Below are 16,439 nucleotides of genomic sequence, written 5' to 3' on the forward strand. Positions count from 1 at the left end.
TAAACCACAGAAAACCTTGAGCAGATAGTTGAGCGTTAAATATTCTCAAAAATGTATGTGCCATGTTTTATAAAGGTTAGTGTTAATGAGTGTTATGTGGCTTCATGAATTCAAAGTTATCCGCAACGGCCCAGATTGATGTCGGGAAGAAATTCAATCTTCTTCATGAAGGATCTCTCCGAAACAGGTTCAGATGAAAACATCGAACCGGGAACCGACAATTCCAGGACCAAATAAGATAAAAACAGACTTCTCTTCATAGGAAATAAGGAAATCTTGGGGTGACTGAATCCAGAGCTTCTTCTGAGACAGCACACCCTAGAGTTTGGAGGACAAATGTGAGTGGTGGTATAACAATTCAAATTCACTAAGTGAATTTGAGAGAATACTTGAATAAAATAAATGAAATATGTATTCAAAAGAAAAGAAACGATCTTATCTGAATCATTTCTGCATCCTTCTTCAAAATAAGACCACCAGTCATCTTCAGGAATCGGGAAAAGATTGGATGGAAAAGGCTGTGTCAATTAACCTGAAAAAGTACTCACAAAAACTGACACTTAAGGTTAATAAAATGTGAAAATCAAGCAATCGCTCATCGACCTCGAAAAATAATCGTGGCTCTTTTCACATTAATAAAAGAAACCAAAGCCTGTCCGTTACAAAACTCGATTCCAGAGAAGAAGGTTTTAGAAAAACTTGGTCGGCTGTAGTTTCTACAATTATAACCAAAACGGCAGCCGATAAAGAAGAAAAGGTTTGATTTACTAGCCAATCCTCATGAACCTCATGAATAGTTCTGAGTAGCTCTAAAGAAATGCTCGATTCCTCCTCACGAGAACGGAAGAAGTTTCTGGGGAAACTCGCAAATGAACAATCAAATCTACTCTGAGCTCAGACGAGCAAATGAGAAGATCGAAATTTTTCATTAATAAATGAGATTTGAAGTCGCGAAAATTACCTAACCTTCGATGAGCTTCATTTCCCTGACAGGCATTAAAATAGGTTGGGAATGCCTGTCACGCATAACCAAAATAATTCAAAGAAAGCGGTCAACTCCAATGATAATTTTATGTAAAAACGTCTGAAACTAGTTCCTCTAACCAGCCTCAGAAGAAGAGTTAGTTTGAGGATTGAGGATTTTCTTCCCCAACCTCTTTATCTCTTCTTCGCCAATTATAGGAATCTGAATGCGAGTTTTGTATCATTTCTCTACTATTCTTTTTAAGTAAAAAGCAATGATTAGCATCATGTCCTATTTTATGACAAAATAAACACGTTACTACATTTTGATCTGTCATAACTGCGCCTCTAATTTCGTGTTTGTTACTCTGGTTCTGAAGAGAACCACGATTTACACGATTATAATACTTGTTATTATTTTTATTTCTATAATTTTGAGGTTTTGATTCCTCCGAGTGTTTAAAACTTCGTCTTTTTGAGGTGTTTTCGGACACCTCAATCCGACGAAGCTTGCTCAGCCCAAAATACTGTTTCCTCATTGCCTCCACCTCAAGGGCTTTGGCCGTTGCCTCCCGCAGAGAAGTGAGGCCCGATGTTCCAACGGCCATTTTAATTTCTGGATCACTAATTGCGTTTAGAAAGGCTTGAGTCGCTAATAAATTACGAGACGGCTCGTGATCTGGCAATGCTACACGTGAAAGCCGTTCTATATCCTGGCTAAGAGACGCGAGGTCTTCGTTTCGTCCTTGTCTCCTAGTCTGTAATTGAGCCGTGTACAGTTTCGTCAAGTGGTCATTTCCGTATCTTAACTTTAGTGCAGAACTAAGTTTTTCGTAATCAGAAATTTCTTCTTCAGACAATGCCGTTAAAACATTCAGAGCCGGCGTCCGAAGACAAGAAGCAAGGCTGTGGGCCCTCATGGCGGAGTCCCACTGATTATGTTTAGCTATTGTATTAAATTGACGTTCATACTCCGCCCATGGAATCTTTCCATCAAAAATTGGCGGTTTCAAAGGACAAAAGGATTTCTCATTAATCTGAGAAGTAACCCGTGGAAGTCTCGAATTATTTAATTGACTCAAATTAGAGTATTGAGGCTGAACCTGAGACAGAGGCTCGGAAAAATCAACCTCATTGTTTACTCTATTTCTACTAACTGGGGATTCAACTACTCCCCTAGTAAAAGGCTCAGACCTTGAATCTCGAACATCCTGGATTTGTCCTGGATGTCGGATCTCTTGAACAACGGAAACAGGAACAGGCAAGGGAACAGGAGAGGGAACAGGAGTAGCGACTCTAGAACCTTGTGGTGTAACAGCCAATCCTCCAGCGCCACTCATTTGATGAACGGATTGAAGGGCCGCCACAGTCGTCCGAAGAAGGTCTTGGAGATTAGTTTCAGAACGCTCTCGAGCCTCCCCTTGCTCTTGAAGCAGCTGGATTAGTTGTTGCTGTTGTTGTCTTGCCGCTTCTTGTTGTTGTCTTGCCGCTTCTTGTTGTTGTGTTAAGATCTTTAATAGATCAAGTTGAGAGACCGTCGAAGGAGTTAAAAGAAGGTCCACAGAAGGTGTTGAAATTTCTTCTGGAACCCTCGGATTTTCTATGAGAGAAGATTCTTCTCCACTTTCTCTTCGACGTGAGCGCGTCATACGACTACAACTCATTGTTTATTACACGCACTGAATCGACTTAATTAACAAGAACTCAAGATCCCACTTCTGACACCAATGTAACGTTTTTTAGGCGTTACGTTAATAAAATATGGATCCGCGAGTTTACTTATCAAGTTGAAGAAATCAAGAGCGTGAATAACAAGCCAAAATCAAAGGCGAAATTAAAATGTTGTGAAAAGCTTTTAATGCGTAATACTTACGTGTTTCTCTTTTAAAGTCTGAAACAAGACTGTTTTTACAATAATATCGGTTGGCGCAGCAACCTTATTCTTTTTAAAGACATAAGAGGTTTATAAACGTCTTTTATCTATGCTGACTACTAGATCATTAAAGAGGGGGCAAAACGGGTGATTTCACCCTTTGTAACAATATAATAATATGACATTTACTACTGCACATACTACTTTTTCATTTCCATAACCGAATAATCATGGAGTTTATACCTGAAGTAAGTTTACCGAACTTCGATATTTCTATGTACACATGATCTGGTCGAAACAATGTCTGTTGCACAATTGGACCGAACATATCACTTGCTTCTTTTAGGACAGGAAAATTGGGGACAGAAGTGTTCCTTCAGCTAATATATTTGGCTGAATTGCGTAACTGTGTGTAGTAAAATCAACTGACTGCACTAGACATTCCACCTTCTTTTCGCCTTCGACTGCTAAAGTTCTTCCAGAATGCATCTCCAATTCGAAATCACTTTGATCTGAATTACACACATTCGATAGATCGTATATTTACATATTTTGCTTCACACCTTGTACTGTAACGGGTGCGGTTTATCTTGGGCCACAGCCTATGTGATAAACCTGTTATTAGTGTGTTCATTGTCGAATTTAATAGATTTATAAGGAACCCCCTCCGATGGGTAAAAGCTGGATCAGCTTATCAGACCCAAAAACCCTTGATAGTCGAACTATACGGACTTAGGTATCACCAAAGCCGCCTAGGAATGTGAACAAGCACCTCCGCCGTTGCTCCCTCTGGAAAGACAAGGGCTCCTTTGGCCATTGCTTTAAGTTAGAGACAAGTGAGAGAGGCGTATGACATCTGTTCGGAGTTACGGGCTAACCAGTACTCCCATCTAATTGCGAACTCGGAGTAAACAGAGTCGCCTGCCTATATTGTGTTATGGGTTCTCAACCCAAATCATCCGATGATCGAACTGCACGGACTTAGGTATCACCAAAGCCGCCTTGAATATTTGAACAAGCACCTGCGCCCGTTTCTCCCTTCAGTAAGATAAGGGCTTATAGGCCATTGCTTCAACTGGAGACAAGTGAAAGAAGCGTATGTCACCTAGTCGGAGATACGGGTTTTCCAGTACTCCCTTCTAATCGCGAACTCGGAGTAAACAGAGTCGCTTGCCTATATTTTGTTATGGGTTATTGACCCAAAACACCGCTAACCTTTCAAACCAGGGAAATCCTTGGCTGACTGTTGGTATTATTTCCCTCCCTTTTTCAAGATAAAGTTATGTATTCGAGGAATGCGTTGACAGCGAGACAGACGAGTGTATGTTTAACTATAACATAAGTTTAATAGCGATTAATCCAAGTACAATGGTCTTTGTCTAAAGACAAAAATAAGGTTTTACAAAATATATCCGTAGAGAACTAAAATAAAAAAATAAAATTAAAGAAATAATAAATCTAACAGAATTAGTCGGTTCTGCTCCTAAATCTCCCTACAGCTCAAACGTTAAATACGCGGCTCTATTCAATATTTCCTCTAGAGGTCCCGGGCTATCGTGGACTCTAATTTTGATACTTTTTGCTATAATTTGGAATAAGCTCTATGCTTGAATTTGCTTTCTAAACCTCGTGAAGCTAAATTCGATAACGCTCTCTAGATAAGAAACGCCTCGTTACAAAATGACGCAGCTCGGTGCTGTGCCGGACAACTGGTGACCGCTCTTCGTGGTGCGCCAGTTTTATACTTTTCCGAAGCTGTTGTTGGATGATCCTCTCGACGTCATTTCCCTATTTGTGTGTCCCGTTGTGGGTCGTCGTCCTGGTATGCGTTGGTTAGCGTCCGTCGTCTTTGTTTATTATTTTGGATGCTAGCAGGTCACGGTCGCTATCGATGGTCGTCTTGATTAGTTGTCTGTGTCAGTTGTTGACATGTTCTGCGTATGTCACCGTTGATATTGATGAGATTTTGAACAGCTGCCCGTTACAGTACAGATTGTTCAGCTTGTTTTCTCAAACTTTCGGCATTTTCAATCGTTTTTTTGGTGATGAACTTATTCATTTTCCTCGATACAATACGATGGGCAATTTTGAATGAATTCACCCAATGTCCAGATGTTTTAAACCGACAGTCTTCATGGCCTATTTCTTTTTGGGTTTGTAGCGCCCACCTTCGTAAATCATTATTGTGCATTGGTGATCCAGCATCAACAGCGAATTTCAAGTTCCGCTATGTGTAGTCACAAATTCTAGCTATTTTTTCCTTGTATGTTCCGCCCTTATTTAAATAGTGAGCCCAGCGACGTAATTGGCGAACAGATTTTACTTTTTTGAACTTCTGGCGGACACTTCCGACGTTCAAAATTTTTTTTTCCAGACCTCCAGTAATCAACTGCTCTTGATCTCACCTCAGTCAGTTTTTTTGTTAGTGAGTTATATCGTAATAGTACGTGTTCGGATTGTGTTATGATGTTATTGTTTTGACTGGGACTTGGCTAAATGATTCAGACCTTGACACTGAATTTGGATTTGAGAATTACAGTATCTACCGTAAGAACAGATCCGTATTGACAAGTCATAAGTCGCACGGTGGAGGTGTTTTGATAGTAGTGAGGAACTCTCTCCATAGTTAACAGTGTGACTTGTTTTTTGATTTGTTAGAGCACTTGTTTGTCCTTATTAAGTTGAGGGGAAGGAATGTGTTAATTAGCTCTGTCCATCTTCCCCCATTATCGGAACTTCAAATTTACCTTCGTCATACACTGGACTTGGAAGACATCACTAATGAGCTTTCAGGAATTCCCATTATAGCTGTGATTGACTACAATATTCCGGGATATAACTGGGAGTTTGTCAACAACGTGCTTTCGGCCAAGGGTCATCATGCAAATAGCAAAGTTATCCGCGTGATAGAGATTCTAACCAGTCATTTCAATCTGCTTGGTCTAAGACCGTTTAATTCGATCTCTAATTCTTTTGGGCACATTCTTGATCTTGTGTTTCCCAATATAAGTGACCTTACAGCTGAAGCCTGTGAGTCTCCGTTAGTAAAATTAGACAAATTTCATGCACTGCTTGACATTTCTGTTATGACTGACGCGTTGCCAGCGGGTACTCACAATCAGTACAGAGATTCATTTCTCAACTTTAAAACGGGTGACTAGCATGAAATCAGTGCTGCTCTCGCCTCAATTGACTGGGCCAATCTTCTCTGTCTAAACGAGGCAGATAGCATACTGGCTGTGTTCCACAATACCATAAGCTGTATTATTACGCGTCATATACCCGTCGTAACAATCTTCTCCAGTACACGTCTTTGTTTGTATAGTGCCGAGCTGCGTGATGTCATTAAAGAGAAAAAACGCCATCATCTCTCTTATAAGAAATTTAACTCCGACGATGATAGATGCTTATTCAAATTATGCAGGTCTCGTGATAGGAGCATTTTTAAGCACGACTACGACAACTTTGTCGGCAAAACTGAAATCTATATTGCTTTCAATGTCAAGGACTTTTGGTCCTTCCTCAATAGCAAACGGAAGGATAATGGTATGCCGGTGTTTATGTCTTTGTCTAGTGAACTCGCAACTGATGGTCCAGGGATTGTCAAGTTATTCGCTCAAGACTTCAGTAAGAACTACGATTATGGCTCTAGCATTGTTCAGTTATCTAAGTTTGATGTCCCTAGGCATGCTTTCCTTGGCGCAATGTCGATAACCTTCGCAGAGCTTACTAAAGCGCTTAAGTCCATAGACTCAACATGTAGCTTTGGCTCTAATGGGCTCGACCCTTTATTATTTAAACGTTGTGCGTCTCTTTTAGCGCTACCCCTATCAATTATTATGAATAAACCTTTGGATACTGGTATTTTTTCGAAACTTCCGAAAGAGAGATTCATTTTGCTCATTTACAAGGCTGGTGATCGGTCAAATGTGGAAAACTGTAGGTCAGTTACTAAGTTGAATGCTGCTTTCCAACTCTTTGACAAAATTATGTTTGATAAGCTGTCACCACTTCTTTCCCAAACAACACAACGTCCACTATCAGTTGACTAGAAGATGACCGAAAATATTCTAAGTCGACTGAAATCGTTGTCTACTTGTCGACGAAAAGTCGACACATAGTTGACTTATAACACAGTTTAAGTCAACATATGGTCGACTTATGAAAAGCCGACCCCAAGTCGACTTAAAAAGCAGAATTTGAGTCGACCGCCGATTTTCTCAAGTCGACGTAGAGCCAGCTGTAAGTCGACTATTAGAGGTGCGTGACCTCACCAATACAGCAATAATTTTAATATTGAAATACCGCCGACACGCCAAAATTATGTCGCCTCCATTAATTCTACGATTTTAGTTAATTACTGTTTAAAGAAAAAAACTAAGAACTTGGACGTGATCTTGTGCGACAAGATTTTGGTTTGGCATAGGTATTATTTTTAGACAGTATTTCTTCTAAGATACCTGAACTGCGCTCATATGTATATATTATTGTATCTAATTGGTAGCAAAAGAATCTAAGACACTGTGATATTTTCCAATTTTAATAAGAAACCTTTTTTTACAAGATTGTTGTCGTCAGCAATCTGAATCTGAAATTCTCATTCTGTAGAATAATAAAACTGAAAGACCTACTCATAGATTACACTACACTAGAAACATATATGAAAAACCTTGGAGAGGATCGCGCGGGGTCAAACTTTGTTCACAATTATTGAGACTACCTTTATCCTTTCTGGCTACGAAGAACATTATAATCTTTCGATTTACTACCATTGGGTCACGCTCATCGTCATTACTGAAAAATTGGTACATTCCACGAGTAAGAAAGCTACATCAATACGAAAGTGTGAAACGTTCCTTGGAACATACTATAGACGCGTAATTGATGGGGTTATGCACGAAAAAGCGAAAGTTGTGTAAATTTTAGTACATTTGCGGATGAGATAAAACTTCTTACCTTTTAAGAATATTTGGCCAAACTTTGGTTGTTGAGACACTTTGAATCACTTTTGTCTCACGATTATGAACCGACTTTATAAAATAATTGCCCTGCTTGAAGCTTGCTCGATATAACTTTTATAACATATTCTGCGTCGTGCTTGGTGGCGTGGGTGAGGTTATGGGGGTTACCCATAACGTATCGGGTGTTACGCCATTAGCGCCACCTGCAATACACTAGTCGACTTAGAGCTGACTTTTAGTTGATTTAAAAATCAGCTCTAACATGGCTTTCAGCCAGTCAATAGAAATCGACTATACGTTGGCATTTTCAACTTGACTTAAAGTCGGCTCCAAAAAGTCGTCTATGTGTCGGCATTTCAAGTTGACTATGGGATGGCCGAAAAAAGTCGACTTTAAGTTGCCTTTTTGCCTACTGTGTTGTTTGGGTCTTACCTTTATTATTGATGAAACTCATGGATTCATGCCTATAGGGTCAACCCTGTCTAACCCTGCGGTGTACGGACAATCTTTAGTTACCAGCCTGCAGAAAAAATTTCAGATAGATGACTCTCTCTCCTGGTGAACAAACTGGTTAATTATGGTTTATTCGGGAAACTCCTTACATGGTGTGATTCTTACCTATCCGAAAGAGTGCAGTATATCAAGGTCAAGGGGTTTTTATCCGAGCGCATCAATGCCTACTCTGGAGTCCCGCAGGGATCACACCTTGGCCCCCTGTTCTTAAATTTGTTTGTTAATAATATCAGTTTGATGATTCGAAACTCGGAGTTTCTTATGTATGCTGTCGATCTCAAAATCCATACGGTCATTCAATCACCCGAGGATGCTAAGCTACTCCAAGAGGATAGGCACGGTTGGTTTGTGGTAACAACAATGGCCTTAAGTGGGAGACCCAGTTGGAACGTCCAAAGAAAGGCTTTTCTTCCGAATTATTTTTGACCAAACGACAAAATAATTTATAACAACAGTTTTCCCATACGAAAGATATATGTTTAAAGTACACATTACAATTTTTTCAAAGAAAAATATTTAAAATAAGCCGGTAGGAGGCAATGGGCGAGACGTCTGCAAAAAAAAGGGTGTTGCGGTGATCACTCTCGTGCTGCAAAGGATCATCTGAAACCAACAAAAGAGGGGGGAATCATAAGTTAATGATATAATGCTCCGGATGAACAAAGGGTTTTTAAAAATTTCAATTTTTCACAAAATGGCGGACGTTGAAAGTCGAAAGTGTTGTTTTGACTAAAATTTCACTCACATTTTTGCCTATAAAAAAAAACTATTGTCAAAATAAAAAAAATCTTTCGTTCATCCGGAGAACAACTATGTATAGAATAAGTGTTGGAGCAGATCTCGGAAAAATAAGAATAGGAGTGACGGAACAGTGGAATAACTTGACACCGTGTAATATATTTTTACTATATGAAAATGTATTAACGAATATATATATAGATATGATAGAATAGAAAATGTCTCTTGAGCTTCGCTCTACTGCGTTCTGTTCAACAGACTGACGAGACGCTTGCTTCACACCTGCGGTAACCGTTCACCTTTCTCTCCCTCTCTCTCACTCATTCTACGCACGCGCAAAACTAAGGTCAATACTTCCACCGTTTTAGTGTGCGGATTCGAACAAATTTATTAAATCACACATTCGTTTGAACAAATTTTTGGTAAGAGGTTTTGTGAACATATCTGCTTTTTGCGCCTCAGAAGAAATATATTTTATATTTATTTCATTTTCTTCTTCTTTCTCTCGCACGTAATGATAGCGGATGTCTATGTGCTTAATCCTTTTATGATACTCGGAATTTTTCACGAGTATAATCGAGCTTTGATTGTCGACAAAGATTTCCGTCGGTCTGTCACCTAGACATCCGATATCTTTTAGTAAACGCCGCAACCACACACATTCGCTCGCTGTAGCCGCCGCTGCCACATACTCAGCTTCCATCGTGCTTATCGTAACCAACTTTTGACGCTGCGACGCCCACGTCACAGGTCCCCCATGTATTTCAAAATATACCCTGTCGTTGACTGTCGCGTTTCTAAATCTACTGCGTAATCGCAATTTGAATAGCCAATTAGAGTTTTTGTACTTCCACCAGCACCATATTTTATGCCAAGACTTCTGCTGCCTGACAAATACGCCATTATTCGTTTTACTGCTCTCCAATGTTCGTGGTCATGTCTGCTTAAGAATCTACTTACCGAATTTACTGCGTAGGCTATATCTGGTCTCGGAACCGTCGCGAGAAAAATCAGAAATCCTACCGCTTCTCGATAAGGCACGCTTTCGCACAATTTTTCATCACATATTACAGGATAAAGTGTTACATTGGGATCTGCGGGTATACTCACTGCTTTTGCTTCATTCATACTGAATTTTTGAAGGATGCCATTAACATATGCAGTCTGATGTATGAATACAGATTTTTCCGCCCGATTCCGCTCTATTTGTATGCCCACAAACATTGACGCATCACCCAGAGTTATTTTGTACGCACTACTTAAGTGATTATTATAACTACACTTTCTGTCGCTTCTCGAGATTTTGACGCCACGAGGCCATCGTCTACGAACAACGCCAAAAATACTACATTTTCTCTCACTTTTCCTCCAAAAATGCACTTGTCGGCTTCTGTTTCTGTAAACTTAAACGCTCTCAGAAATTCACTGAAACTCTTGTTCCAGCAGCGCGGTGACTGCTTTAACCCATATACGGATTTTCTTAACCTACACACGACACTTTTACGCGCTTTTTCCGACCATTCTCCGTTAACGTAAAGTCCCTTAGGAACCTGCATATACCTATATCTCCTGTTTTAGATCACCATGGAGAAATGCAGTTTGCACGTCAAATTGTGCAACTTCGAGATCTTGAGCTGCGATGTTTGCCAAAAATACTGTTAGCGAGTCATATCGCACCACTGGTGCGAATGTTTCGGTGAAATCAAGTCCATATTCCTGCATAGAGCCTCGCGCACACAGACGAGCTTTATAACGTAGTATTTTTCGTTGCATATCTTTTATAATTTTAAAGACCCATTTTGAATCAATAGTTTTTACAATTTTTGGTATTTTTTCGATTACCCATGTCTCATTTTTCTTGTGAGCATCTAGTTGTTACGTAGCTGGTAAGGGTAATAATTTGAGTCGATGTACTCAGCATTGTCTTTATTATATGTTTCCTTGTACAGGCCTTGGACTCGACTGCCCGAGTCTCCGTAGACCGTGCTCTACTTACGCCTGTTTACATGTTTCTGTTTATCGTACATACATTTTGTTGTAATGGGAGAGTTTTGGGAATGGTAACGAATGACTTCGACACAATATATATAACTATACTAGTAGTGTTGTATTCATCGTACAAGGCTCTGGTGTCGACTGACTGACGACGCCGTCGACGCTCGCTCGCGCTCGGTACTTGCACACATACACACATCAAGCTCAATCACACATACACAATACAATGTTAACACGCCCCCTGGATTGAGACTGTATTACAAACAAAATAAAAAAAGAATATTCTTTTAAACTGAAATATAATTTTGCTACACTATTCATTCATCACTTTTATAAAATTCATTATATTAGATTTTTACTTTCTCTAGTCCCATATCTTGTACAAATTTATTTAATTTATTACAACCATTCGGTTTTGTTAATGAATCAGCTATAATGTCTTTGCCTGGAATATGTTTCACACTTACATGGTTTATTTCAATTCTTTCTTTTATAAAATTGTATTTTACTATAATATGTTTTGTTGCACGACTAAAATTAGCACTATTACTATAGTCTACAGCGCCTTTATCATCACATGATATCTCCATTGGTACATTTCTTTGTATTGCAAATTCGAAAAACAAATCTTTCAACCATAATGCATCGCTTACACCTTCAGCAATTGATTGAATTTCTGCCTCGGTTGATGATTTTGAAATCGTATGTTGTTTTACAGATCGCCAACTTATTGCATCCCTTTGAAGTATAAAAATATAGCCTGTGGTAGATACACAATTCATTTTATCAGAAGCATAACTAGCATCACAATATCCTTTTACTAATACATTTGAATCTCTTTTATAAGTAATTCCTAAATCATATGTTTTCTTTAAATAACGTAAAATATATTTTAATGCTTCCCAATGTGCCAGAGTATACTTAGTATTATATTTACTTAACAATCCAACAGAGAAATTTAGGTCTGGTCTTGTCGCTTGTGCTAAAAACATTAATGATCCTATTGCATTTTGGTAGGGTATTAATTTTAATTTATCATCTTGTGATGGACTTTGAGGGTTGCTAGGAATAAAAAAGTTCCCACCGCCATAGGTATTGTAGATTCATTACATTCTTCCATAGCATATTTTTCTAGAATTTTCAAAATATAATTATGTTGATGAATCTGAATTTTTCCATTACTTCTAATAATTTGAATACCTAAACATTCCTTAGCATCTCCCAAATCCTTCATTTGAAAATTTACTGACATTCTATTGAGAAATTCTTGCATGTGATCTAATGAATTATAAAATACAAACATATCATCTACAAATACTGCTACAATGAAAATAATATTTGATTTTACTACATAATAAACGCATGGATCTTGTCGACACTGTTGCAAGGACATTTCTATAAGACTTTTATGTAATTTCTCATACCATACTCGACTACCTTGTTTCAGTCCATATAAGGCTTTTTTTAATCTACATACTTTATTCTTTGTTTGTGGCGCAATAAATCCTTTTGGCTGCTGTATATAAATTTCATGTTTGAGATCACCATGAAGGAAAGCTGTACTTATGTCTAAATGTCGTATATGCAGATCTAATTTACAAGCTAATGCGATCAAAACTCGAATTGTTGTATATCTTACTACCGGTGAAAAAACCAAATCAAAATCTACCCCTGGTTTTTGCGAAAACCCTTGTGCTACCAACCGTGCTTTATATACAACATCCAAAGTATTAAGATTTTTACGCTTGAAAACCCATTTTGATCCGACAATATTCGCATTAGGTGGAGGATCTACTAACTCCCAAGTATCATGTGATAGTATTGATAAGTATTCTTTTTCCATGGCTTTAGCCACTCAAACGAATCTGGAGCATTTACAGCTTCTTCATACGAACCGGGATCTGTCAATATAGGTTGAGTAGTGTTAAAACTTGTTGCATAATCTTTTTATTTATTTGTTTTGCCTTTATTGGCTCGAGAGGATCTTTGCAATTCTCGAGACAAATTCAAAGAAGCACCACCTTCCTGATCAGACTCGATCGGATCATTATTTTGGTCACTATTATTATTAATTTGTAAATTATTTTCATCAACTTCCATTAAATCCGATTGAGACTGATCTGGAGTTTCGAAATTTTCTATGACTATTTCGGGTACTTTTCGAGTTTCAGATAATGTTCCGTTCGAATTTTCAGGTACTATAGTGTTTTCATAATCTATTGGTAAATTTATAATGTTATTATTTGGATCATCTGTGTTTTCATTAAAAGTTACATTTATACTGGTGTGGGATTTCTTTTGTGAAATATTCCATAAAATATATGTATTTTTGTCTTTACCATAACCTAAAAAGATACATTCAATGGTTTGTTCTTGAAATTTTTTTCTCAGTTGATCAGGTATATGGGAATATGCTTTGCAGCCAAAAATTTTGAGATGCGATAAATCAGGTTTTGTTTGATACCATGCCTCATAAGAAGTTTTATTATTTAAAATTTGCTTAGGAGATCGATTGGACAAATATGCTGCTGTCGCTATTGCATAAGACCAGAAATGTTTGTCCAAACCCGAATCAGACATCATGTAACGAGCTTTCTCTAAGAGACTTCTATTTGTTCTCTCCGCGCGCCCGTTAGACTGCGGATTATAGGGAACGATAGTTTGATGTTCAATCCCGAATTTTTGCAAAATTTTTTTAAATTGCCATTTACATACTCTTTTCCATTATCGCTTCTCAATGACTTTATTTTTTGTCCTGTTTGATTCTGAATAAAGTTGATAAAATTTTCAAAACAAGTAACTACTTCAGTTTTATTTTTCAAGAGATAAACAAAAATCATTCGAGAGTAGTCATCCACGAAAGTAAGAAAATATTTATGACCCTCGATTGATAATCTATCACCTCGACAAACGTCAGTGTGTACGAGCTCTAAAATTCTACTTGCTCGTGAATCAGATGCATGATAGGGTTTTCTCACTAACTTACCATAAATACATGGATCACAGGTTGTAGGTAATTTAGATTTTATTATTTTAATACCGTCAGCTGATTGATTAAGCTGATATAGCTGTTGGTAATTTAAATGTGCTAATCTGCGATGCCAAGTATACCCACTGACTATTTGTGAAGATGTTACAAAAGCTACAGGTTTTTCAATAGCTGGTATTTTCTTTAGACTTAAACAATTCGGTATTTTATAAATTCCATTTTTGACTAAAATCGCTTCAAGTATTTTAATATTATTTTTATAGACAAAACACATATTATTTTCAATATCTACGGGAGCACCATTTTTATCTAAACAACTAATTGAAATTCAAATCGCAGCTAAATTTGGTACATACAAAACATTTTGTAAATGAACTTTAGAAAATACTGATTTCGACTTTACTATAATATATACATCGCCCTCTCCCTCTACTTTCATACGAGCCTTGTCGGCTGATATAACCTCAGTTATTTTTGAGGGACGCAAGTTACATACATACGCTTTGTTGTTGGTCATATGCTTCGATGCCGCAGAGTCCATGATCCACTCACGGGTTAGGTTGTCTCCGCTTGCGACGAAACTGACGAAACTGCACATATTCGCTACTTGCTCTGTCTGCTCCTCTCGAGAGTCTCCTTCGTCGTCGTTGTCGTCCCGCTGAGATGATACACATACCTTACTGTGCAAGTGTTGTTGTGATGATGGTTTACTGCGACAATCAGCAGCTAGGTGCCCATGTCGATGGCAATGATAACATAACTGACGTTTCAGCCAAGCCTTGTTGTTGTTGTTGTTGTTATTGTAGGGTTTCGTGCGCCGATCACCTTTAAACGGTACTCTTGAATACAGACCGTGCGCGTCACCACCACAGCTACTGGATTCCTTGTATTTGACTTCTTCCAATATTTCAGTCTTGACTAAATCCGCTGTTATTACTCGCCAACATCAATGCTCCGACCCAATCATCCGGTACAAGCATGCCAATGGCGCGAAGCTTATTGGCTGTCGTTATTTTCTTTTGAACATAATCTTCCTCGGAGTCACAATCTTCTAGATGAGTTGTAACGCTAAATTCTTTTACCCTCGGATGAGGACTTACCGTTGACACTTTGGCGCGATTCTCCACTTATTCAAAATATCAAACTATAACAAAATCAATTATGTTGGGCGCCAGACGTGTTAGCGTCGATTTTAAAACAATAATACCAATCAATAAAAATAATACGAAACCGTACGATGAATAAATAGAGAAATCGTTGTATGGCTGGCTAGGCTCAGGTACGCACACGTACGAGCTGGTAGAGTGGCGGTATTCAAGGCAGCTAACAGTAATTACAGAATTAAAGAAAATAACGAAATGAAGAATAAACTCAAGTCAGAAGGAAAATGAACGGGTCAATCGATCATATATTGTCGAGAAGTTTACATGGTTGAGACAGGCAAATAAAATGGTATCGACAGCGGTAGTTATTAAAATAAGCAACCGTTGTTCACAATAATTTCGGTAGAATAGCAGTAAACGGTAGCTTTGAAATGAGAGACGGCAGTTAACAGAGAAAAATGAACGTAGGTCGGGAGATGCGATACAATGCAAGAATTTACTTAAAACTACACGTCACTGGGCGACGTGATCTTACCCAAGGTGCAAATGAAGCTACGAAAATTATTATTCTGTCAATTAAAAACGAGAGAACTTTACTGCAATCGGTAGAAAACAACGTAACGATAGTTCGGTAGATAATAAGACGAATTTACCATAGATTATAACCAGTACGAGAGATTGATATTTATTAACAATTTACAAAATCGGTAGCGTAAACGATCGATTAGATAACTTTCGGTAGAATTATTCATAAACGGTAGAATCAATAATTTATAATTATTACGGACCTGAGAAATTAAACAATGAATTCCTAAACACAACTTTTGAGAGAATACGGAATATAAAATTATGAGAGTGAGAATTTCGCAGAGTTTACAAAATAAAGAAATACACTAAATACACCGCAGTACAAAAGAATAATTCGCAGAACTTAATTTAACAAGATACAGAGAAAAGAATAACAGGCAAAAATAATATAAAATTGCCAATAGCAATAGAAAAAAAAGTGCGGTAATATTTAGGGGCTGATCCTACGCTCGGTTGTACTCCAAGGAACTCCATATACGATACAATAGGCACAAAAATAAATAAAAATATAATAAGCAATAACAGAAATAAAATATAAAGCACACTACTATTACAAAAGAGTATGGAATGAAACGTAAAGCCAATAGGGCTCAAAATACGATAGAAAGTACAGAAGCAGGCTAATAGTAATTCACAAATAATCAGAAAAATCATAAATACAAAAGAAATAATTATTTGGCAGTTACGAGGTCGCTCAGACACAAAAATAATTAATT

At 37.9% G+C, this 16,439-nt stretch overlaps 2 protein-coding genes across 3 annotated transcripts in view; both read left to right on the top strand.

Annotated features, from left to right (window-relative positions):
• The window catches only part of LOC124296592, a 59,752-nt gene that overhangs the window by 40,257 nt on the left and 3,056 nt on the right, over positions 1 to 16,439 (top strand). Inside the window, exons 5-7 of the mRNA XM_046746626.1 lie at positions 5,645 to 5,957; positions 6,261 to 6,595; positions 10,627 to 10,730. Of these exons, the coding sequence (XP_046602582.1) occupies positions 5,645 to 5,957; positions 6,261 to 6,595; positions 10,627 to 10,730 (752 nt within the window). The remainder of the gene's footprint in view (positions 1 to 5,644; positions 5,958 to 6,260; positions 6,596 to 10,626; positions 10,731 to 16,439) is intronic.
• Positions 1 to 16,439, top strand: part of LOC107226446 (sialin) — a 135,473-nt gene that overhangs the window by 29,547 nt on the left and 89,487 nt on the right. The gene's annotated exons all lie outside the window — the stretch shown is intronic.

This window comes from Neodiprion lecontei, chromosome 1, assembly GCF_021901455.1.
Source record: "Neodiprion lecontei isolate iyNeoLeco1 chromosome 1, iyNeoLeco1.1, whole genome shotgun sequence".
Lineage (NCBI taxonomy): Eukaryota > Metazoa > Arthropoda > Insecta > Hymenoptera > Diprionidae > Neodiprion > Neodiprion lecontei.